This window comes from Chlamydotis macqueenii, chromosome 15, assembly GCF_036417535.1.
Source record: "Chlamydotis macqueenii isolate bChlMac1 chromosome 15, bChlMac1.mat, whole genome shotgun sequence".
NCBI classification, from domain to species: domain Eukaryota; kingdom Metazoa; phylum Chordata; class Aves; order Otidiformes; family Otididae; genus Chlamydotis; species Chlamydotis macqueenii.
In genome coordinates this window covers 8,341,452-8,366,422 of record NC_141570.1, presented here as the reverse complement: position 1 = coordinate 8,366,422, position 24,971 = coordinate 8,341,452, and the positions used below count along the sequence as shown (strand labels likewise).

Below are 24,971 nucleotides of genomic sequence, written 5' to 3'. Positions count from 1 at the left end.
GCATAAATGCAGAGGATTCAGGAAGAGGTGGTTCTGCTGCTTTGCTGGATGTATTTCTGGTTCTGGGGTCAATGCTAAACGTTTTGTACAGCCAACATAGCTTTCTGCTTTTCAGTGCTAGTAAGTTGAATAGCTGCTGGTCAAAGCTGGCTGTTGTGTCCTGGACACCTCCAGCAGCAATCAGCTTGTTAAAAGTCAAGAAACTAAAGTGCAGGGATGAAGGACTGCGACTGTCATTCACTCCCAGCCAGTAGCTCCTCTGTTGAGTATGTCCGTGGTATGTAGCAATGAAGCTGTCAAGTCCCTCTAACTCGCAGCTGGTACTGAATGCCTGAGTGTGACTATGACTTCAAGTGAGTGGAAGAGGGAGCTTGTAGGAAGGGTGCTGAACACGCACTGTGGTGTCTTGGTTCCTCCTCTTGGCCCTACCACACACTGTGTGTGTTGTGATAAGATGCTTAGGTCAAGAAGTATGCCTCAGTGTGGGGGCCTTAACAATTTAATAACCAAAATGAGTGCTTTTGAGTATGAGGACTATGCACCTTGACTCCCATACGAGAGTTAGTTAATAACTACCTGTCACACAACAGCAAGGTGAGGTATAGGGTGAAGTGCACAGAGATGAATCTAGAAATGTTGAAGTTTTAAGTGTCATATGGAGGAAAATATGTAAGCAAAGTGAGAGTTGTGATGGTTTCTTCTATAGGACTGTATCTGGGACAGAGAGAGGAGGTGAGGCAGGATACAGAAATATCTGAATGGTAGGCAGCTTCTGTCCTTCTCTGAAAAGGCATTTTTTTCAAGTTGTGCAGTAGCTACTGCTTATTCTGCTCTGAGTGTAGACTCTTTGCAGCGTACCCTTAAGGTACCTACAAAAATAAAATGGAAAGCCAACACTTACTGAGAATTTTTCAGTGATTTGCTGCAGAAGTGAGCTGTTTTGAAGTGACTACTTCTAATTTATGGAATTCCTGTGGTAACCTAAGAAGCACATGACTCTTCCCCACCCCCTTGTTAAACAGACAGATCTTTGCAGTTGTTTGGCTTTCTTCATTGGGGAAGTTTTCACAGCTGGAGGATTCACACACGCTTTGATCTGAAGACAGTATTCTGCTAGTGATTGTTTATCTTCTTTCCCTTCCCAGGTGGATATAGTACAGACCTGTATTATCGAAATGAAGAACAGACCTGGAAAGCCCCTCTTTCATCTGGAACATTACATTGAAGGCAAATACATCAAGTACAACTCAAACTCTGGATTTGTGCGAGACGACAACATTCGTCTTACTCCGCAAGTGAGGCTTTTGTTTAATGCTTTCCGTAGTCTGCTGCAGGGAATTTCTTGGCTCTATTCAGAGGTCTTGCATTACTGCCAGGACAGGAAACTTCAGGCTTTCCAATATAATGCCAAATTAATTTCTCTTTTTGCAATGTGTCTGCCCCTTACTTGGGGCCTGCTCTTTAAGTGCTGAGTACTTATTTATCGCATTTCAGTGTCTGTTGATTTTAGTTGAGTTGAACATGATTAATACTCTTTGGAAACCTTAAGCCCTTTGACTCTAATTGTAATTGCAGGCATCAACGTATTTCAAACTCTCTTTGAATTAAAGTGGGGAGAGAGATCTCTCGTGTACTATGTATTAAATAGTCAAAAGGAAGTGGGAGATACCCAACTCAAGTGACTACACATCTAGTCCATGTGCATATAAGAATCTGTTTTTTTCAGCTACAACCTCAGAATAGGTCAATCTGAGATTGCGTGTAGAAATACAAGTACAGATTTTGAGTGATTCTTGTAAAAAAACTTTAAAATACTGGTGAAAAATGCAAAGTGGTTGCTGTAGCAAAGGAGTGTTTTACTGGGGCTTGAGGGTTTTGTTCTTTTCTTTTTTTCCCTTATTTTTAAGGTATTTGTCATGATGCTTAGTGTAAGCAGAGGGTTTATGTTCTGGGCTGTCTTTTGTACACTGAATCAGTGCTGTGCTTTCACAGGTTGGGAATAAAATGTTCCATGAGATTTGCTGCAGTTAAAAAGTTTGTCTGTCACGATCAGTCACCTCCCCCAGGCCTGGCAGTGGTTTTTTGGAGGCCTTCCCGGAAGATTCCTAATGTCTCAACTTTATGCCAAAGAGAAGGGCTTTTTATACCTGAATCTTGAAATGCTGCATTTAAAGAGTACGAATGTATATTTCATTATTTGATACATGAATGTAGGGCCAGATAGGCCATTCCAGGGGATGTCACAGAGGGCATATTAGGGGAAAGAATTTGTGGGGATGTTCACAAATTTGGTTTGATTTAGGGTGTTTTGTTTTTTGGGGGTTATTTTGGTGGTGTGCTTTTTTTTTGTTTTGTTTTGTTTTGTGGGGCTTCTTTTTTAGTTTGTTTTGGTTTTGTTTTTTTTTTTTTTTTTTTTTTCAAAACGTGGCAGAGCTTTGCCTATTGGCAGAAGGAAGCAGTGTCCGAGGACTGCAGAGCTTGGAGATCCACAGACACAGCCAGGATATTCATGCAGAAGTTATTCTGCCGTGGCTTCAGAGCCCACTGTTGTTCCCTCTGCCAGGCAGCTCCCCACTTCTTAAAGTGAAGACTGTAGTGGAAAACAGAATCTCCAGTACAGGACAGAGGAATAAAGCAATCTCCTCTCCTTTGTATGTTCCCACTGCTGCTTTTCACCCTACCTCTTTTAGCCCATCTCTGAGTTGGGGACAGGTTGGAGAAGCAATCTACTGCATGCTTTTTGTCTCTCATTGCTTTCATCATGATACTTGTACCAGTTATATTTCACCAATAGGATTATCAGACTTCTTTGCCCATTTATAAGAGGTGAATATGTGCTGTTGTTTTCAGTAGATCAAGGGTGAGTTTTCTCAAACATTTTCTATGGTTCTTCCCAGGCCTTTAGTCACTTCACCTTTGAGCGCTCAGGACACCAGCTCATTATTGTTGATATCCAGGGAGTCGGAGACCTTTACACAGACCCTCAGATACATACAGAGAGCGGGACAGATTTTGGAGATGGCAACCTAGGTAAAATCAATGATCCTGTTTCACGGGCTAATGGATGCTTATTTTCTCTTTACAGCTGTCTGCTGAGTAGCCACAACACGGCTGAGTGAGCAGGCACATTTATGAGTGTCTTGCAACAGCTGGGGAAGTTCTATTGTAAGGAGTCCCTGAACAGGGCAGCTGTCACACAAGGGTAGATTTAAAATGAGAGCTTGGCTCATGTCTCCCGGCCTGCACTTAAACCAAACAAGTATGACATTAAGTAGCTTCCTACAATGTGAGAGCAATAATCATGGCCTTTGATTTCCTTACCGCTTTGCAGGAATGGATACAGCTGAATGCAGAGAAATAAGCCTTGTGTATTTTTAAAGCTCCAAGTGTCCATACATAAAGTTGTTCGCAGGACATAGCAAGTTTTGTAAGCCAGGTCAATTTTAGGCATGTTTCTCAATGATGTAGCCAAATTAATTTATTATTATATCCTGTGCATACATATCTCTTGAAGATTTTTGCAGACATCCTTTTACCCTCTCTTGCAGAGACAGTGAAAACCCCTTACAGGTGTTAAAATAAAATGGAAGCGGGTCAAGTTGTGCGCGCTACAAAGCACTTTCTTTCTTTCTCTTTTGACTTTTTAGAAAATGTTTTGGGACTTCTAGCTTTTAATAAATAAACCCTTTCTTAACTTTTTTTTCCAATGCTGTAGGTGTTCGAGGTATGGCCTTGTTCTTTCATTCTCATTTCTGCAACAAGATTTGCAAAAGCATGGGTCTTGCACCATTTGATCTTTCATCCAAAGAGAAAGATGCCTTGGATTGTAATAAGAAATTGCTTGTAAGTACTTGATGAAAAAATTGTAAGAAGTATAGCTGGTTTGTTCTAGCTTTAAAAGCCCTGTAAATAAAACTGAAATATGCTATTTACATAGCAAATAAAACCACCTAAATCACTAATGTTGCAGTTTAAAATACAGCAGTTTAAAGCTGACTTATCCATACTTGTCCCTGAATTAATGCTGTACCTGTAATTGATAGAGAACCTTGTAACATGTCTATTTAGGAGCAAGTATATGTTTGAATGATGAAATCATTGGTAAGTTTCATATCTCACAAACTTAATTTGGGGAGAGAAAAAGAACAGAGCTGCTCATCTTCAGCTGATCTAAATTTCAGCTGATAATAGTGGGAATGGGACTTGATGAAATGCTTTGAATGATATTCAGCCCTAAACAGAACTCTCTCTGCCTGTAACAATGCCAGGACTTTATATTGTTGGCATGTACAACTTTTCAAAGCAAATAGTTAAGTATACATGTGAATGTTTACACACCCTTTTTTGTAGAGGACTCCTAATAAACATTCATGTTGGCTTACGTAGTGTGCTTAGAATACAGAGAAGCATTATTCATGGAACTTTCTTGTTAATTTGCCAAGGAATCTGCTCAAACAATTCTCCGTGGCACAGAGGAAAAATGTGGCAGCAGCCGAGTGAGAACAGTCTCTGGTAGTCGGCCTCCTCTGCTCTTCCGCCTGTCTGAAAACTCTGGAGATGAAAGCATGAGCGATGTAGCATTTGACTCTCTACCCTGCTCTCCTTCCTCCGCAACTCCTCACAGCCAAAAGATGGAAATGCTTAGTGAGTGTGCCTCATAAGTAACTTCCTTGGAGGTTCCTGAAGGTTTGACAGTGACTTCTTTTATTTTATTGGGTTTAAACAAAAAAGTATGTTGTATTTAGTCCAGAATACTTGTCTCTAGCATTCCTCTTTGAGCAGAAATAAAACTAAAAGTACTTCTATGTAGATAATGCACCAGATGCTTCTGTGAAAAAAAATGCGGTAAAACGATGGTATCTAGAGTTTTCTCCTCAAGTGTGGTATCCTTACAATAAGAAGCAAATATTTTTCTTCCTAGATTGGCCTGTGTTCAATGAAGTAGATAACTTGATTCACAAAGACTATGATCAGCTCGATAACCAAAGGGTGAGTGTCTTTGCAACAGAAAATGAAAATGCAGTTCCTTAATGAGCATGACTCTAAATAACTGCCCAAAGGCGTTGTTCAATAGAAGCACGTAAAGGTGCTCTGCCTGCTTTGATTGCTGCAGGTCACATTACTTGAGTGCATTTGCTGTTTCTAATAAAGAAAGAATATTTTATTTTAGAATAGTATTCATTTTTTTTCTCCCACAAGAAGTTTGTTTGCATCTGGTGTATTTTAACAGATAATTAAAGTGTGTGTCTGTTCCCTTGCCTGCATGTTGTGTCTTTGGCATTTGTGCCAGTTGCCGTGGTATGAAAGCTGAACAGAATCCCCATTGATGAGGTCTCTGCGAATACTGGTGCTGTGGGATGTTGAGGAGCCTCACCTGAGGAGACTGCGATAAGTTTGCAATGGGAGTTTTCCAACATCAGGGCTGTAGTACCAGGGGCTGTCAGTTACTGTTTTATCTTTTGACTGGCTACCACTGAAGACTGAAAACTGTATTAGCTGGATTCTTTGTTTGATTAAGTATGTTAGTCCTTGTTTTTTTTTTTAATGTGTCTAAGAGAGAACAGAAATTTGGATGGTACCTTCTGGGTCATTAAGTCCTGTTCTGTCAGTCAGAGGTAGCACAACATACAATTATTTTTGTTCAGTATATCCATCCAACATATATCATTGAACTGACAGAAGATTTTCTCTGTGGGAAGTGTCAGAAGTGTCAAGCTGCTAATGCTGTGATGTTTTGTCTGTCTTCTGTAGGATTTTGAAAATGGTGGAGACAGCGGATATCCCAGTGAAAAGAGAAGTGAGCTAGAAGATCTAGATCATAGAGAGAGGGTAAGAACTTGCCTGTGGGTTTAGCAGAGTTGGGCCTGTTCACACCTGAACTGTTTCCTTAGAAGAATCTTTCTTTTTTTTTTTTTTTTTTTTAATCCCTCTTGATCTAGACTTTGTAAATAGAGGAAACAGTTGGAAAGAAATTCCCGCATGTTGCAAAATTACTTATTCATTTTGGGAATGTTAATGACACTTTTACCAGGAAAAGACTATTTGTAATGAGGACCTTAATTTCAAACATTATATTTGATTGCATATTGTTGTGGGTTTTTTAAAGTATTCTGTATTGCATTTGAGAAATGTAGCCAGCTTCTTGTCTTATGGAATCTATGAATATTATATACTTTCAGACTCTTTTACCTTGTCTACTTTCTGTGACTTATATGGCTTGAGATATCACAGAACTTAATGTTGTTGCTGGTTAATAATATGCGACTTTAGAATTCCTGTGGGTTAGCTGGTTACACCTTTAAAATACAGACTTTTAAATAAGTGCTTTTTGACCCCAAGTTCTTAACTAGATATTTAATTAGAAGATAGAAAAGAGAGTACTGCTCCTTTTGTCACCTTTGAAGCAGCAAGCTATTTTTTGTGGGATATCCAGTTTACAGGATTAAAGCCTGGGTGTACCATATTCTTTACCATTTCAGTGTGTTCCTTTTTATATTGCAATATCACTGAGAGGAAAAGATCCTGTGGAAACTATTCTGGTCATTGTCACTACTAATTTTGCTGGATAGAAGTAGTCTAGAGAGATAACTGGCACACATCAGTTGCTGCAAATTAAATTATGCAAATCTTTACATTAACGTAGGGCCATTCAAACAACAACCGAAGACATGAATCTGATGAAGACAGTTTGGGAAGCTCTGCAAGGGTAAATAAAGCAGAAATGTTCATAGACAATGAGTTTGCCACTCTGCTTGTCGTTTGTTCCACTAATCTGCCATCTAACTTCACATCACTAAATCAGATGCCAGTTTTCCTTCCTTTTCAGCTGCAGAATATGTTTATTAATATTAATTTTCCACTCTGTTTCCTTTTTTTGTTTTGTCTTTGTTTTCCAGTTAAAGAAGTACTGTTGCAAACAAATTGTCACCTCTGTAACTGATACATGACAGAAATTAGTGATTATGCATGGGTTTCTCACTTTAAAAAAATAATTATAGTTCTATGGCTTTTTTTTTTCCTAACTTGATTATATTTCCTTTCTGCACTTTATTTTTGGAATTGTCCCATACATGGTTGGATGATTTTTTTTTAAAACATGCAGGGTTTTAAATATGTGACAGTAGCTCTCTCTACTATGTATCTGAGCTAGGGAAGACCAGACCTTCTTGTATGTTTTTACAAAATACAGCTTCTCTGATAATTAGTTTCTGTGGCTATAAACTTAAACAAATAACTCTATTCTGCAAGGAAAGAAAAAACAGAGCTTTGACAATGATAAATAATTTAATTAGATAAATTTTTCATAATTTCCTTGTGATGATTATATATTGCTGTTTCAGGAAATTGAAACAGCTTTAACAGAATGAAGTTCTGTGCCAGTAACCTTCCCTGTTGTGTTTCCTCTGTGTACCTCCAAAGGCTTTCATTTTGATAGGGTTGTTTTTGGCTGCTGTTTCCCATCCACCCGTTATGTTGAAAAGCTGTTTGTTCTCGTTTGTGTTGGACATCCTGAGAAACACCAGTGCATGTATCTGGCTATCATAATCTGCATTGTTACTTTTCATTTTTCTAGAGTTGTAGAATGCAAGCAGCATTTCAAATGTTTTGAACTGAAATTCTGACTAGAAAAGTATGGGTTTAATTTTTTGTGTGTATGGATAACCTCGGTGCTTGCAGTGTGACTTTTCAAGTGCTTATCTTAAGTACCTTGTTCTGATTCAGAACTTCAAGATAAGGCTTTGCTTCGCTGTTGTCATTTATGGAAGATAATTTGATGTTGGGATTAGAAGTAGAGGACTTTACTCTGTTTCTTTAGTGAAGAAAAATAACCATTTATTCAGCTACTAACATGACTTCTGAAAGCCATGTCTCAAATTACGGTATTTACTAATATGTAATATTAATGGAGGCTTTAATTTCTGGATTGCAATCCATATGAATAGTATGGAAATTTTAATTTTAGATAGCAATAATAGTACATTCCCTATTTCAGGTCAGTGTGGAGAAATGGAATCTCTACAACTCTTCCAGAGTCCACGTCCACAGACCATCCTGTGTTGCCCAAGAAATTCAGAGGCTCAATGCACTAGAACTTGAGAAGAAAATTGGGAAGTCAATCCTTGGGAAGGTAGGATTGGTCTAGTCATACTGTTCTTTCCAACTGGAAAGAAACATCTTGTATTTATTACTTACATAGAGATGTTGTCCTGCATGAGTTATTTATGCAGGTGAAAATAACACATCTGTAGCTTTCTATTACTAACTATATTTTATAAGGGACATCTAAGCTCAGGAACCCATGCATTCTATGTGCTTTTGGACTTGCAACATCTGGGCTCCTTTGGGAAGGACTCTGCTGCTGGTTTGTCTGCCTTTCCAGAGGCATCATGCAGAGAAGGTACAGTGGAATAGACATGGTGTGCCTGATTCACGTACCTTGCAAATAGGCAAAGTTGGGCTCCTGAAAAATGGTAGCATGGACCAACTCTTTTTACTCCAGACTATCCCAAGCAATGTAAATGTGAATAAAGTTCGGGTTTATGTGTGGGCTTAAGCCCGCACTCAGAACATATGGTGTAGACCTTCCTGAATGTCCTGAGAGCATCAGATCTTCTCAAACTGAAAGATTTGAAAAGAAACTTGCCTTTCTCTTGGGGAGGAAAAAAAAACCCCTCAAAATCCCACAGCATGTTTGGAATTAAATTCTGCCCCCACTGACAGTAAAGGCTTCAGTGGTATAAGGATTTTACCCTGGATAACCTTGATTTTTTTCTGTGCCTCAGGTTAATTCCTTTCCTGTGAGGGCCTTTGCTGTACGTAAAAGTCTGTGACTCATGGTCACTGTCATTTGCCCTGCTGGCTGGCACGTTAGGCAGTTGGAAGCTGGGTGCCTTTGACTACGACTCCCTCCTAAAGTTCTCCAAGGCCCTAGCAGATATTTTGGGATACGCCCCTAAGACCTGGTGTTCTGGTGTGGCAGCCTCCTGGGATACTACTTAGTATTGATGTGGGAAGATGTCATGGCAGCTACTGTCTTGCTGAATTAGGTCTTTTATCACTAATAGTCAAGTTTATAAAGCTGTATGTGTCTAAGCTTACAGAACTGGAGAGGCAGCTGCACTGTGTATAATCATCACTTTTTGCCTGTTTAATATGTTCATGCACAACTCGGGCTCCAAGTCGGTGTGTTATCAAACTGGTCCTCTGCTCAGTCACAGAGAGGTACACAATTAGCTTTAAGTAGCCACCTCAGGGATATATTTTGGTGCCTAAGTAAAGTATGGGCACAAGGCTTTTGAAGAATCAGATCTATACTTAATGTTTGTATCTTTCCCGTGCAATTGTGTTCTAGGTTCATTTGGCCATGGTTCGCTATCATGAAGCTGGGCGTTTCTGTGAGAAAGACAAGGAATGGGATCAGGAGTCAGCCCTGTTTCACCTGGAGCATGCTGCAGACTGTGGGGAGCTGGAAGCCATCGTTGGATTAGGACTTATGTACTCTCAGCTGCCACATCACATTCTTTCTGAGGTCACTCTGGAGGTAAGCAGAAAGATTAAAAAAAAGCCAAATCTCAGAACTGTAGTCCATTGTAAAAGTAACATAAGAATAGCAGGAAATGGAGACAAAACAAGAACCCTAGTTAGGTCTTCTATAGCCTCTTCGGAGAAAATAGATGACTTTCTAATTCAGGACTTAAACAAAGCAGCAAAAATTGCTGCCTGTTGCTGGTTTCGCCAGCAAATTATTGCATACCGTTAGGAAGTTTTTGAAGTGATCTTTACTATTTGGCTTCTTAGTTTCTTGTGGCTGGGCCTGTTTCTCAGTCATACTAAACACTTGCAGCTGACCTGGAGAAACTGCATTTAGTGTTAGAGGAAGGAAGGGATGGTTTTACTGAGAAACATGTATTTTAAAGGTTTTGTTTGTTTTACTAGGACACAAAGGAGAACAGAAATAAAGGATTTGATTACTTGCTGAGAGCAGCAGAAGCTGGAGACCGGTCTTCCATGATTCTGGTAGCAAGAGCATATGATATGGGTGTAAATCTTAGTTCAGACAGGTACTGTGCATGACAAATAATAATTTCTTTAACTTGGTGGTACTCCACTGCAAGGGGGTTGGAGGGAGAAACACTTCCTGCATGTCTTTCACTCACATAAAGAGCTGTTATGTCATAAGTAATGCTATAAAGTAGTGTTTTGGAGTTACTTTGAACTTACCCTGGTGTGAATAAAAGCAGAATTTAGGCCATGATATATCAACACAGAAAGAAAATCAGAGATCACTAACTGCCGTGTCTCTTCCTTAGTGATTTTTTTGAAAGCACAGGTTTTTTGTTTTTTTTTTTTTTTAAATGGCATTGTTTTTCTAATAAAGCTGTGAAAAGAGGCGTAGAACCGGAGAAATAAGTGAAGTTGTGAAGTGACTATAGATGAGATGCAGTCAAATGAATGCAGTATTTGTCACAGTTGTAATCTTTCACTGCTCCTCGTAATAAAAGTAGTAATGGAAATTTCACAGGAACATAGTTTTAATGCTGAGGAAGTTATTTTTAATTAAGAATGTTTTTAAGTTTTAAGAAGTTTAAAAATGCTTTTGCCTCGGTAAGTATCTCTTAATTTGGCCAGCACTCATGTCTCGATAGGAGGGATAGGAGCAGCATTATTACTAAGTACTAGATGCCAAAAGGCTACACAGTATATTGGTTTGATTTTTTTTTTTTAGCATTTTAGATGAGTTTTTAAAAGTGGACAAATAATCATTTCTTTAAGTACTAAATATAACAGATTTCTGCTTTTGTACTGTAGCATGTCTTTGTTATTTACTTGAGTTTTCTGTTTTGCACTCTTGGCAATAGTGAAATTTAAAATAACGTTAAACTTCTCATTGAAGTGCACTGAGCGTTCTCAATACAAAAATCACTGGGTTTAAAGTATTTATGAAGCAAGACTCTGTGCAACTTCAGATTGTTTCTAAATCAGTTACCTTCACAAATATAAATGCCAGATCAAAAGCATACAACTAGTAATAGAGCTCAGACTCTGGAGTTCAGCAAGACACTTCAGTCTGATACTTTCTCCTCTGTAATTACCGCATAAAGTGATGCCAGCCTCATTTGATACAGTGACCTGGTGTTGCAGTGCAGTTAGTGAGCCTCCATGAGAACATTTGCTTCCTTGGAGAGCATCAAGGCTCTGAGAAGCTAGTGCAAAATTGAATTCTGAATCTCCAGTGCAAAGTACATTTGTTTCCAACGGTAACTATCTCAAAAAATATTTTTAACTTCAGAGTACAGGATTGGAAGGAGGCGCTGTACTGGTATAATGCTGCACTGAACATGACCGATTATGATGAGGGAGGTGAATATGATGGCACTCAGGATGAGCCCCGGTATCTGCTCCTGGCCAGGGAAGCAGAGATGTTAATGATGGGAGGATTCAACCTGAATAAGGATCCACAGAAATCAGGTGAGTCTTCATTTTGTTTCTGTAATTGGTAACCCTGCTTTTCCTTCACTTTTTCCCCAGCATGTACCTCAAAACTACATTTCCTGCTTCAGCTGTTACAAAACATACAGAGGGGTCAGTACCTTTAGATTTGTGGATGAAGCTGTAATGATGCTGGGTGATACAAGGCTGGAAACAGTGAAAGAAGAGCTCTTGCTGATGACAGGGTAGTGGGTGGTGCCAGGTCCAGTCCTGTGACACATTGAGTCACTAGCAGGCAACCTTCGCTCCCTGTGAAGCCTCTGAACTGCAGGTTGCTGCTTGTATCTTGAGTTACACCCATGACTCTTAGACCCTACACAGCATCGTCTTAGTTGCTGTGTAATCTATATATGAGGCACCTAAGTCTGACAGTCATCCTGGGGGCTCCTACGGGCCAGTCGTACTTCCAGTCCTTGCAAATGCATTGAAGAGCCGTCAGAGCCAGTCATGTAACTTTCAACTTCAAGAGCCAAAGCCAGATTTCCAGATTCTCTTTTTGTCCTTTAATTGCGTCAGGATAAAGAGATGTTTTTTCTTCACTCTGTTAACATAACTGATGCTATTTCCTCCTCTAGGTGAGCTGTACACAGAAGCCGCAGAAGCAGCAATGGAAGCCATGAAGGGCAGACTGGCAAATCAGTACTACCAAAAAGCAGAAGAAGCTTGGGCAATGATGGAAGAATGATACTGCAATTAAGCAGTTCTTGTATATAATTTTTTAATAGACTTGCTGCATTTGCAGCTAAAAAGATATATTTTTATGTGATGTTACCAGTTTCCTTTTGTATTCCAGTTTTCTAATTTTTTTTTTTTTTAGGGGAGAAATCCAAATGTAAGTGGTCTATAGGGTGCCATAGCATACGTCTGCTGTCATTTTAAAGCTGTAATACAAAGATACACTTGACCTTTTGTATTTTTTTTAACTGTTGGAATGTAGCTTCTTATTTTAATAAGTAGTCCCATTCTGTAACGCTGGTGGTGTTGGGCACCTCTCAAACTAATTCTAGATAAAATCCTTAGAGTTTGGGGAGGGGTGGGGAAGATGCTTCAAACTGGCATGGAGGATCTTCAGGGTGGAATATGTTTTGTTCATTACCAGCATTGCATATTTTACCATCAGAAGATCACTGATGTTCCTGATGAGGTGTGGCATTCAGCTGCCTCTCTGATTTTCACATTTTGCACCATATAATAACCTAGTTGTATAAAATTCTACTGATCTTATATGATAAAATCGGGGTCCTGAGGGAACTGACAGATGAAGTCGCTAAGCCACTACCCGTTATATTTGAGAAATCGTGGCAGTACAGTGAGGTTCCCACTGACTAGAAAAGGGGAAACAACCCTCATTTTTAAAAAGGGAAACAAGGAAGACCCAAGGAACTACAGGCTTGGCAAGGTCATGGAGCGGATCCTCTTGGAAACTGTGCTAAGGCACATGGGAAATAAGGAGGTGATTGGTGACAACCAACATGGGCAAATCATGCCTGACAAATGTGGTGGCCTTCTACAACAGTGTTACAGTGTTGGTGGATAAGGGAAGAGGAACTGATGTCATCTGCCTGGACTTGTGCAAAGTATTTGACACTGCCTTGCGCGACATCTTTGTCTCTAAATTGGAGAGACATGGACTTGATGAATGGAGCACTCTGTGGATAAGGAATGGCTGGATGGTCGCATTCAAAGAGTTGTGGTCAGTGGCTCAATGTCCAAGTGGAGACCGGTGATAAGCGGCATTCCTCAGGGGTCCATGTTGGGCCCGGCCCTGTTCAACATCTTTGTCAGCAACATGGACAGTGCGATGGAGTGCACCCTCAGCAAATTTGCTGGCGACACCAAGCTGTGTGGTGCGGTCAACGTGCTGGAGGGAGGGGATGCCATCCAGAGGGACCTTGACAGGCTGGAGAGATCGGCCCATGCAAACCTGATGAAGTTCAGCCAGGCCAAGTGCAAGGTCCTGCACCTGGGTCAGGGCAATCCCAGGCACAAATACAGGCTGGGCGGGGAATGGATTGAGAGCAGCCCTGAGGAGATGGACTTGGGAGTGCTGCTGGATGAGAAGCTCAGCATGACCCAGCAATGTGTGGTTGCAGCCCGGAAGCCAACAACATCCTGGGCTGCATCAAAAGAAGCATGGCCAGCAGGTTGAGGGAGGTGATTCTGCCCCTCTACTCTACTCTTGTGAGACCCGCCACCTGAGGGGCTGCAAACCTGGATGCAGTACTCAAGAAAGACAGGGACTTGTTGGAGCAAGTCCAGATGATCAGAGGGCTGGAGCACCTCTCCTGTGGAGAAAGGCTGAGAGAGTTTGGGCTGTTTAGCCTGGAGAAGAGAAGGCTTCAGGGAGACCTTGTTGTGGCCTTTCAGTACTTAAAGGGAGCTTATAAGAAAGATGGGGACAAAGTTTTTAGCAAGGCCTGTTGTGATAGGACAAGGGGTAATGGTTTTAAACTAGGAGGCAGTAGATTTAGATTAGACATAAGGAAAAACTTTTTTAGAGTGGGGGTGGTGACACACTGTCCCAGGTTGCCCAGAGAGGTGCTGGATGCCCCATCCCTGGAAACGTTCAAGGCCAGGTTGGATGAGGCTCTGAGCAACCTGATCTGGTTGGAGGTGCCCCTGCTCATTGCAGGGGAGTTGGCCTGGGTGGGCTTTAAAGGTCCCTTCCAGCCCAAACCATTCTGTGATTCTGTATTTGTCCAATGATGTACAGTAGCAAGATCTGTAATATACGGGTAATTTGAAGTTATTTTTACAGTGACCTCTCAATTCTCAGTGAAGCTAGATCATCTCACTTAAAATGAAGAATACACTTTCCACCATTTCCAGAGGGATGTTTGAAAAGTTAAAGGATGTTGATTTACCTGTTTCTATGTATAGAAAATAATTTATCTCATTTAAATAGCTTTTAAAATAGTGTTTTATCTGCAAATGGTTTCAAATGCCAGTTAGAGGAAACACTTGGTTAAAAAGAGGAAACAATATTATCCTTAAACACTTGGATTTCCGTGTCCTGTTTCCATAATCCTAACCAGTAACAGGACAAATACATGGTGGTGGTTGAATTATCATTGCATAGAGGTAAGCTTCTTCAAATTCAGTATTTCATTCCAGAGCTGCTGTGCCACCTATGTGGCTAGTACAGAAGCTGTTCCTATTTCTTGGTCGTGGTTAACAGTTGTTTTGCAGAAGATTAAGGTGGAAGCTTTTGCCTTCCTGGCCTTACAGTTTTCTGAGGGTGTAAGTTGATGGGAGTAAGGGGCAGCCCCTCTTAAGTGCTGAATGACCTGTAGCACTCACCAGTCTCACTTTAGCCAAGCTTTTAAAAGCATACCTAAAACTAAGCAGGCTGCTAGATGATGCAGTTGATTTAATTGAGACTTCTTGCATGTGTAGCCAAGTAATACTAACTTCTTGTAAAATGTAGAAACTGTTCAAGGAACAGAAATTGGTTCTTCCTTTGCTGTGTGAGCGCCCATCACTGAGCTCCAAAGTTGTGCCCCCCATTTACTCTCTCTGGCAAGCGGATCTTGAATTATTATTTAAGCAATATCCAAGCATGATGTTAGTAACAACTGCCACTGTCTGAAAGAGGTGATATCCTGGTGGTTAAGGAAGTCGGATGGGAAGACTTTAATCCTTTCTAGGAGGGAAGGAAAAGTTATCCCTGGATGTCATACTTCTGGGTGGGTCCTGTAACCTTGTAGCCATGAGTAGCCTTGCAGCACTTGGCCACATCTTCCTCTATAATGTGGGGGATGTGGGAAAGTAGCATTCATGGCCTTTTTATTTTGTTTTTTTTTTTTTTTTGTTTTGAGAGTGAAGGTGAAGCTTTCCACCCATTAATGGAGGCATGTCTAATTTCTAGATCTCAGCTGGGCTTAGGTAGAATATTAAGCTAGGTACTAAAATTACCAAATTTTTGGACCTAGTATCTTTTGGACCTAGTATGCAGGAATAGAACCAAAGTTTGTAAGATCACAAGTCAGATGGATGTTTAAAGTGCCTATCCAAAGTTCTGCTTTAGGTGCCTAAAGCCTCTTTTGGATGTGGCCTTTTTGCTCTTTCAAATTCATAGCATTAAAATAGCAGCTCTCAGTGAAAGGTGAATGTACCGTTCACCTCTGGAGACAGCTGAGTAGTCAGAGTGTTCTGTAGGACTGATACAGTGTAGGCACTATAACGAATTCAGACAAAAGTATTTCTTTTCCTCATAAGGTGTTGAGATTTTCCTTGAGAAGGAAGCACATGTAGCAACGCCACCAACCATGTAGGGAGGAGAGGAGATTGAATGTGCCTGTCCAAAATCTGTAAGTAAAGGACATCAAGTGTAATTATTCATACTTTTTGGTGTAGTTTAATTTGCTAAATTCAGTAGTTGCTTAAGTTGCTGACAGTTCTCTGTAGGTCTGGTATGTAAGTGTGCACACAGCTCTGTGAAAAAGTTATAATTAATTCTTTGTTTGCAAATACTGCTTTTTTAGTCGTTTAGACTACCTTCTGTCCTAAGGTGGTATCATATTATTTAGCTATACAATAAATAGGACTGTCAATAATTTGAAAATGAAAATTGTTTACAGAAATATGCACAACTTACTCTATGACATTCTTTTGAAGAGAAAAACTATATATTTGACAGACTTTTGGAATGATACTGCTACATGCTGTATTTTTAATCTATTCACAATGAATAAATAAAAATGGGTATTTTTTAAAAATGTGAAAATAAATCTGAGGCTTGACCTGCCAGAGCTTACCTGGGTTCAGTGTTTCCTGATGTCAGTGGGAATATTGCTTGGGCAAGTACAGTGAGAAGGAAGCCTTTGTGCGTGTGTCAGACATGCAAATACTGAGTGCCTGCATCACTTAGTCCTCTTGTTCGCTTTCTCTTGGTTTCGTTCTGGCTGGTCAATAAAGTGGTTGTTCTTGTCACTTTTCTCAGTAGAGTTTTAGTCATTGCGTATGGGGGTTTGCTGTTGTTTTTTTTTTTTCTTTATAAATTGCCGAAGTTCAATCCTGCTATTGCAAGCTTCTAGAAATCCTGTGTTGTTTTTATTATTCCATCCCTGATTTCATTCATTTTCACAGTCAGAAGTAACTGACTGGGAGGAAATAACTAGATGGGTACCAACAAAATCTGTTTTCTTCAAGAAAACTAAATAGTTGATGTGCTCTTTTGTTTGCATTCAATTACGCATGCAATGTCTGTAACTAATATGGGATAAGATGTAAGGACCAAAGTGTTCATTTGCAGGACTGCTACAGAGGCATCCTTATCCCTTCAGTCTCTGCTTAGTCCTGAGAAAAGAGTGAAAATACTTGGCCTCTATGATTTGAGGTGGGAGAGGTTTTTTTTGTAATGGCTCCGATATCTAATGATAAAGTGTTATCTTCGGCATGATTTATTCCCCTTTCTGCTCAAGAACAAACTGTCTAATATTAGCTGGTTTGAACTGTTAAAAATTAAGCTCTTACTGTTGCTTTTTTAGAGAGGTATAATTTATTATACCAGTATAGTTTAAACAATATGAAATTGTTCTCTAGCAAAGGTACTTTGACATAGCAGAATCTCGTAACAAAAAAAAAACCCAGCAGAGCCTCCTCACTCCACTGTAGTGTCACTAAGATGAAGAATGGTGAAATTTGGCACTGCAAGTCTTGTCTTTAGCTGTAGCTGCTGTCACTGAGAGCTGGAATGTTTGCCAGTTGTAACGAAGGAAGCGGGGATAGCATCCATCAGAAAGCACGGAGATGGCCAACACTTACAGCTTATGAAGTGTAAATAAGAATGTTGCCTGTTTCTTAATTACTGGTCTGTGGGATGATTGGAATCTTACTCTCTTCCCCACAGGTGTAGTTTCACTTCTGAGAGTAGAATGACAGATGTAGTTTAGGTGCACCAAATCAGGACTTCTCATCTGAATTTTAACAGGGAGGATTTCACTTGAACCTCAGGTTGGATTCAGAGCCAGTGCTTCTGATGGTGAGTGAGGCTGTTTTCAGGTTTAAGTTCTGGGGCAGCTCTCATGTGCTTCCCACTGCTGGGGATCCAAACACTTCATGGGGACAGCTCATGGGTTTGTAACCCTCAGGCCTGGTCCTTAGTCTGGACATAATAGATAAAAGTGTTGGGTCTCTGCTTTTCTCTGGCTAACTCCTGTGCCAGGAAAGCAATATAATGAGGCTGGTAGCTTGCGTTACATTTTGAGTTCTGCTGTAAATTAACTCTTTTTTTTTTTTTTTAATCTGGAAAAAGTCCTGTAATTATTATCTGACCTCACACTAATAAAGTGAGAAACCTGCGACCAGCTGCCAGCTGTGAGGGGTGACCTGTGCTCTTATCCCCTGTAAGTGTCACACATGGCTGACATGGATAATCTTGGGTACCCAGGGTCTCTGTGGCCAGGCACACAAACATTTCAGGGACAGAGGCTGAGCTCACCCACAGCAGAGCAGAAAAGCACTTCTGTGAGAGGGTGTTGGTGCCTCTTGATGCCTGGGCAAAAGGACCTGTGGGGCCCAGCAGCCCTTACAATAAAAAAAACACTTGTAAGACGTGCTCCCTGCACATCTCCCACACACCACATCTTCCCCCCACACCCTGGGTGTGCAGTGCTGTGGATGGTACCCTGCGTCTGCTGCTGTATGGACAGTTGCTTGGAGACCACTCAATCAGACTCTTTCCCTAAAGAAAAGGGAGCAGATTACAGGTGATTTGCTGTGTGAAGCCAATTCAGGTCTGCCTTCCTTCTCTGCTCCCTGAACCTCTCCTGCTTTTCTGCAAAGCCAGGGCTGTGGGAGGAGTGTCTGTTGTCAGAAAAAAAAAAAAAAAAACAACAACAAAAAAAACCCACCACATTATTTTCGGAAGGCACTGAACACAAGGCTGTGAAACTGCAGCAGTCCTGAGGGAGAAGGATCCCATTCATGCTTTCATGTGTGTGCTGTTACACCCTCAGTACTTGCAGGCAGTGAATGAAATTTTCAGCAAGACTGTGGCAGAGAGCTGTGCCGCACGCCTCCGCACAGCAGTTGTGCTGGCTGCTGCTCCCGGAGCTGCGAGCAAGCCCCCCGCCACACAGCCTGCTGCCGTTTCCCTTCGCAAAGTCAGTGAGCTGTAGCGTTGCAGCGGAAAATTAAAATTTCTAGGTTTTGGATACTTTTTAGGCTTTCAGAGGGAGCGCGCAGACTCTGCCCTCACGGAGCGCAAACGCGAGTGACCTGCGCCGTGGCGTCCACGTGGCAGCGGGGCGGCGCGGAGGGCTGGCCCCCGCCCCTGCTCAGCCCTGTCCCCCCGCCTGGCCGTCCCTGATTGCATTGCACCGCTGCAGTTGCACCTGCTCGGAGACAGGGCTTTTAAAAAGGCCACAGTATTTTATTTTTAAGGTGGAAGGAGCGTGCAGGGAGAGCGGTTGCTGGGACTGAGATCTGGAGTAAAATTGTCGGTGAAAGAACGCGTGTCACAGCGGTAGCGTGGCCGAGCGGTCTAAGGCGCTGGATTAAGGCTCCAGTCTCTTCGGGGGCGTGGGTTCGAATCCCACCGCTGCCAGTAAGTCCTTTTTCCTGCCGCGGGCCGCCGCCGCTGCAGCGCCCCCTGGCGGCCGCGGGGGCGAGCTGCCCGGGGGAGCATTGTGGGTAGGAGGAGGGCCGCGTCCCCACGTGCCGGCTGCAGTGACACCAACATGGCCGCCGCCTGAGCGCCGCCCGCCGCGCCGCGCACCGCCACCGGGGAGCCGGCGGCCCCGCTGCCCGCGCCGGCCCTCCGCCAGGTAGCCGGTTGTGCCGCCGCTTTTGTTCCTGCCGGGGCCGCGTGGGAAGCGGGGACCTGCGGGCGGTGAAGGGGGAGGAGCGCGGCCTGGGCTGAGGTGGGCTTCCCCTGTCCGGGGAGGGCGGTGGAGACGAGACTCTGTGAGGACTTGGCACCGCGGCGAGTACCGGGGGCGCGGGGCCGTGGCTGTCTGGGCGAGGCCCTGACGGGAACCGGCGCGGGTCGGCGCCGCCATGGCGGGGCCCTCGAAGAGGAGCGGGCGGGGGTCCAGTCACAGGCCGCGGCCCCTCGGCTCCCCTCACCGGCGGGTCGGGGAGTACCGCCCGGTCCTCCCGGGGCTGTAAAGCGGCGGCACCGGGGGGCCCGGGGCCCTTGCTCGTAGGGCTGGCAGCTGTGCGCCTCCCCCCTCGGAGGGCGCAGATCCCACGGCAAAAAAAATGCAGCCGGCTGCCTCTGCCTGAGCATCGGCTCTGCGGGGACGGTAGCACAGCCCTGCCCCTCCGGGGGACGAGGCGCCTGGTCCCGCCTGCTCCGTGGTGGGGTTGCTTCTTCATCCCCGCGTTACGTGCGGGTTTGGGAGCCTGGCCGTGCCCTCCCTCCTCGGGTCCCCCTTCCCTGCGCTCCCCCTCTGCTGCCAGGCTGCTGTGTCAGGAGAACGCAGGCTCGCGAGCTGCCAGAAATGACGGAGCCGTTGTCGGGGGGGAGCGTTGGGGTGCGCAGGGCCCGCGGCTGAGCCGCTGCGAGCTGGAGCTCTGCCTGCGTGGGAGATGGGGCTTGGCACTCTGACCCGCCACGGTGCGGGGCTGCCCCTGTGAGAGCTGTCGCCCAGCAGCGAGCGGCTTACGCCCCGCACCTCGCAGAACAGGGCTGGTGCTTCACTGCCTAAGTGTTGAGGGGTTAAAGAAAGATTCATGGTTAACGCATAATCTCTCAAATCCTGAAGGTGTGTTTCAGTGACAGCACCTGCAAAGGGAGATCCTGGTGCAGAGGAGCCCTCTTTGGGTTCACTGCCAGAGGATGACTGTGCAAAGCTGCTTGCAGATGAGCAAAGCCAGGAGAAAATTAAACCAATAATTAGGTCAAAATTGTAATTATCATAAATGTTTGGAAGGTGCTTCAGCTTTTTTCCCAGCTTCCGTTTTACTGTATGACATGGGTCACTCCGACCTAGAGGATCATTGCTAGGGCTGGAGACTGAGTGACTCTCTGCAGAAGAAGGCCCAAGTGCCAGAGGAAATTATGGTAGTGATTGACGAGATGGCACTTTTCCCGCTTCGCTGGTTCATTATCTGTACTTTAAGACACTGATGTGGCGGGAGTTCCTGGTCTTCCTGCACTGCATAATTATATATGAAGAATATTTCAAGTTTCAGTGTTGGTGCTTTGGGGGTCCATTATTACTGACAAATTTAGGTATCAGTGAAATGCTGGAGCATTTCTTGCAGGCCTGGCTAAAAGTCTGTGTGTGTCAGATGACATGCACATTTGCAATTTTTCATCTTACAGTTACGTTAAAGTCTTTGGTAATAAAAAAAAAAGATAGCTCTAGTACCCAACTGCCCTTCTAGGCTCAAACTCAGAGGTAGGATTCAGTTGCTTCATCACTGATTTTTGCAGTTCTTTAACCACAGTATTTTTCTTCATTGGTTCTAAATTGGTGGTGTTGGGCAGCTAATGAGCGGTTTCATTGGTCCGAGCATTGGTCACATTGCAGGAGAAATGAGAAGATTTATTTCTTGCCATCCTGCAAGTTGTTCTAAAGTTTAATGATTCATACTAATAACTTGCATTAATATTGATTTACACTGTAAAGGAAAGTCCCTTTTAAAAGAAAACAATTCTGCCAAAATGAAATTTGAAACTTTACTGGCCATGTTTGCTATGTCCTAGTATTTAATTCCTTTCTATAACTGTTGTGGTGTCATATATAAAAATATATATGACGTGTGGGAATTAAGACCACCATGTATGTGTGTATATATGTATGTGTGTATAAATGTAGAATTGCATCAGCATGCCTTCAGTGAAAGCTTCATTCTGATTCAGAAGAATCCGTCAAGTTGCATGAGTATCACAAATTGTGCTGGGACACACTTCTTCCTATTTATAGAGCTGTCATTCTGATACTCCAATAAAAGGAACTGTAGTCATTCTTTATCCTTAAATAAATAAGAAAAAATGTAATCTCTGTAATATAACATTTTTTTCTTGAGTACTGACAGGTGGATTCACAAAGAGATTTCACATATAATTGCGTAAGAAGCGTTAGATGAGGGACCGGAGACCAAGTCCTTCAGGCTAAGGACCTCTTTCTCTCCTTAGCCCAGGGAATCTTAATTTCTCATCTGGAAAGTGGAATAACTTTCTCAGGAGAGAAAGAACAAGCTAACACATACTTAGCACTCAGACTAAGAAGGGAAGGGTGGTTCCCAGTCCTCTCAGGGAGGTGAGGAAGGAGGGTTTGGACCCAGGTCTCCCACTTTCTGCGTGTAATCACATGTTCTTGCACATCCTGGGCATTCTCACGTCATCAGCTCTGGTCTGAATGAAAACTGCAGTTGTTCCATTTTGTGCAGAGCTATCAGGCCGGCTTTACATGAGCCTGCTCTATCAGGCCACCCAGGGGACATGAGCAGGGAAAGCAAAATTGGAACTGACAAATCTCATTTTTTTAAAACAACGTATTTCTGCCCGTATTTTTGGGAAGAACTGAGTGCCTGATTGCAGAAAACACTCTGATGTCAATCTTATCTCGCATATTCACAGTTGTGCAGTAACAGTGCTGGCCTGGAGTTAACTGAAGATACTGGTTTTTTGCTGTGAAGGTTTTGCGTTTCTGCAAAATAATTTAAAATATGAATCCGAAATATTATTAAGTGGTAAATTTTCAAAAACAGATGTGTGGTGGGAAGAGCCAGGGATATGTTGGTGCATAAAGAAATTGAAAATTCCAGTTTGGTGCTGTAAGAGGCGCTTTTTTGGTATTGGAGAACCTGTAAGTGAAAAATATGGACTTGTATTTCTAGGTGGAATGGCACAAACAGTGTAAATAAACCAGAGATGTTGCCTGCATGGAAATTTGCCTGTGTAGTAACATCAAAAACACTCATATCCAGACTCCTATCCAGCCTCTCTGAAAGGTTTCTTAGATAACTGCATGCAGATTAACGTGATGTTCTGAAATGCCTGCATGTCTGTTGAAATATACTGAGCTGCTTAAATTATGTGGTGGCTTGTGTATTTGAAAAAAGATGACAGTGTCCTGGATGTAACAAGCAAGCTGGCATTGGGGAGTAGAAGATAGTGAGGGAGAGTTCCCAAATATAGATCTTGTTTCCTTGCCTGATTATCTTTGGTGTTGAAACTTTCCTTGGTCAGTTTCTGAGAGGTCTTTTTTTTTATGCCTATCTTGACCAGTACTCACTGATTAATGGTGTCTTAATGATGTGGACTAATTAGCATTGCTGCAATGGCATCCCAAATAATTTGTAGATCCTTTTGTTTTATTTCAGCAGGGAAAAAAGATTGCTGCTCTAGCGGAGGGATGATTTTTTGTAGAAAAGTCTGAACCAGACATGACACTGACTCCTGCAGTGGTTTGAACATGATGGCTCTTTGTGGTAGAGCACCCAGTCCCCAGCCTATACCAGAGTCGTCTTATCTTTGGTATTTCTGTAGTTACGAAGTAAAATCTGTTTCTCTGATTATTTAAAAGGACTACAAGAGAGGCCGAGGAGTGTTTTGGACCTTTCTTTTAGCAATACAGTCTGAGGAGTGATAGGTCAAGAGACAAGGCTGCAACATGTCAGGTAGATGAAATCAAGGTCAGCATATTCACAGATGGGAGTATTGTCTGGTCCCAAGCGCAGGGTTTGTGCAGGCTTTATTTTCTCCCGGCCCTTTAGCTGGGAGCTTTCTCCATTATCTGCTTTCAAGGAGTTTTTCTGAGAAGAGAAGCTAGTGATGCGTATGGCTCTGTCCTTAGTGACAGTGACAGCTGCAGGGGCAGTTTCAGAGCTCGCATGTGCTGTCTGACCAGCCAGTGCACTGTGGATGTGCTGGTTGAAAAACCAGCTGCTCCCTGTGTGTTATAGGTGTGCAGTGTACAAAAGATATACTTCAGGCCAGTACAAAAGGCCTGTGTTTCCCTCCATAGAACACTGATTCAGTGCTCTCTTTATTACATAACTGCTGGCTTTCAGAAAAGTTACAAGAATTTACCTGGTTTTGAGGCATTTACTTGTCTCTTAAATTTGGTGGCAGTCAGTCAAGATTGTGGAGTATTAGGGACTGGATCATGCAAACACATACATTCCTTCAGAAAAGTGACTGAACAGATTACCACTGAAGGGAACCAAGTTACCTTGAACAAATACTTCAGGCTGCATGTGGTGCGTGACACACATGTCCTGACTCATGTGACATTTCTGTTTTCTTTCAGGTTGTGCCAAGGAATAAGCCAAGAAAAAGCGTTTCGTATCCTAGCATGGCAAATGAAGAAGATGATCCAATTATACAAGAGGTAAAAGTGCTTTGTGACAGCAGTGATTGTACGTGTGGCTTTAAAAAAAAAAGTTATTATGCTAGTTTCCAGTGGTCCTTCATTACTGAAACAATGTTTCATCAACATCAGTGGTTAACTTCTAACCAATGACTTACTCTGTGCAAGGAAGTGTGTTGTGTGGGCCAGGTATATGGCTCATGATCTCTATTTTGCCAAAATACTAGTGTCCATGTTGGAAAGATTATGAAGGATGAAAAACTTGAGCTGCCATGTTGGAAGAGGAACACAGGTGGGGAACTTGCTTCTACCACTGTGTGTTTCCAGTGGCTGTTGCATGTCTCTAAGAGCTGTAAAAAATTGGAATTATTTTGATAAGTTAATATCTGTTAAATCTGAAGCTAAAATGTTCCATGCCTTCTGCTAAAACAAGAGTTGTATCTCCAATTCTGGACTTCTTTAAAGAACTGCTGTGTCCAAAAGAGTAGCCACAGTGTCCTGTTCACTTTATGTCTGAATTTACACACCAGAAGTACAAGGAAGGACAAGCTCATAAGAAGGTGAAAAGCCATGAGAAAAGGAGTGGGAATTGTCAGGAGTATATCTAAAGGTATCCAAAATGGCAGCTTCTGTATGTGATATTCATAAAATATCTGTGGATTTTCGGTGCTGGTGGCAAAATGCTAATTTGGGATGTGGGTGCCTCATGTCTGATGTAGAAAATTTTATGACGAAGTACTAGTAATGAAGTTACCTTTCAGTCATACTGCCAAAGAGAGAACTTCCTCCTCTTTCTGTAATTGTGATAACAGATTCTCTTCAGCCCCTTGAAAAAAATTTTCCTCTTTCATTTCAGATTTGTTTGCCAAGTTTCCTTAGAGAGGAACACAGCTAGAGCCACTATCTACTGCCTCATTGTAGTGGGGTTTTTTTTTTGTTTGTGTTTTAAAAAGACCAAGTGCAGAATTTCATGTAAAAATCAGCGGAAGGGAGACTTTTGACAGGAGAGTCATGAATGTGTTTTATGTTAGAGTTTGTAATGAAAAGCTAAAATTGACAGTATTTGAGCTCTAGGGATTGTTCTTTCACCTGAGGCTCCACGAATTAGAGCTGGTATCTGATGAAAGTTGTTTGGTTGGTTTGCTTTTTAGATTGACGTGTTCCTGGCCAGAAGTCTGCTGGAGAAGCTCTATCTGTTTCAGGTATTTCAGT

General features: G+C 42.4%; 2 protein-coding genes and 1 non-coding gene across 5 annotated transcripts in view; all 3 read left to right on the top strand.

Moving 5' to 3' along the window:
• EEF2K (eukaryotic elongation factor 2 kinase) overlaps nucleotides 1-12,385 on the top strand; it is a 28,172-nt gene extending 15,787 nt beyond the window's left edge. For all 3 annotated transcript variants that reach the window (XM_086759734.1, XM_086759733.1, XM_086759735.1), the window contains 12 exons: nucleotides 1,146-1,295; nucleotides 2,898-3,030; nucleotides 3,716-3,843; nucleotides 4,443-4,644; nucleotides 4,922-4,989; nucleotides 5,752-5,829; nucleotides 6,644-6,706; nucleotides 7,994-8,128; nucleotides 9,353-9,541; nucleotides 9,937-10,061; nucleotides 11,291-11,469; nucleotides 12,066-12,385. In XM_086759734.1, coding sequence (XP_086615860.1) covers nucleotides 1,146-1,295; nucleotides 2,898-3,030; nucleotides 3,716-3,843; nucleotides 4,443-4,644; nucleotides 4,922-4,989; nucleotides 5,752-5,829; nucleotides 6,644-6,706; nucleotides 7,994-8,128; nucleotides 9,353-9,541; nucleotides 9,937-10,061; nucleotides 11,291-11,469; nucleotides 12,066-12,175 — 1,560 coding nt within the window. In that variant the 3' untranslated portion in view covers nucleotides 12,176-12,385. The remainder of the gene's footprint in view (nucleotides 1-1,145; nucleotides 1,296-2,897; nucleotides 3,031-3,715; nucleotides 3,844-4,442; nucleotides 4,645-4,921; nucleotides 4,990-5,751; nucleotides 5,830-6,643; nucleotides 6,707-7,993; nucleotides 8,129-9,352; nucleotides 9,542-9,936; nucleotides 10,062-11,290; nucleotides 11,470-12,065) is intronic.
• Nucleotides 12,386-18,957: 6,572 nt separating this feature from the next.
• Nucleotides 18,958-19,039, top strand: TRNAL-AAG (transfer RNA leucine (anticodon AAG)). Its single transcript has one exon. It is a non-coding gene; the product is annotated as a tRNA-Leu (tRNA).
• A 138-nt stretch (nucleotides 19,040-19,177) lies between these two features.
• POLR3E (RNA polymerase III subunit E) overlaps nucleotides 19,178-24,971 on the top strand; it is a 29,652-nt gene continuing 23,858 nt past the window's right edge. The window contains exons 1-3 of the mRNA XM_086760015.1: nucleotides 19,178-19,259; nucleotides 23,700-23,780; nucleotides 24,911-24,961. Coding sequence (XP_086616141.1) covers nucleotides 23,745-23,780; nucleotides 24,911-24,961 — 87 coding nt within the window. The 5' untranslated portion in view covers nucleotides 19,178-19,259; nucleotides 23,700-23,744. The remainder of the gene's footprint in view (nucleotides 19,260-23,699; nucleotides 23,781-24,910; nucleotides 24,962-24,971) is intronic.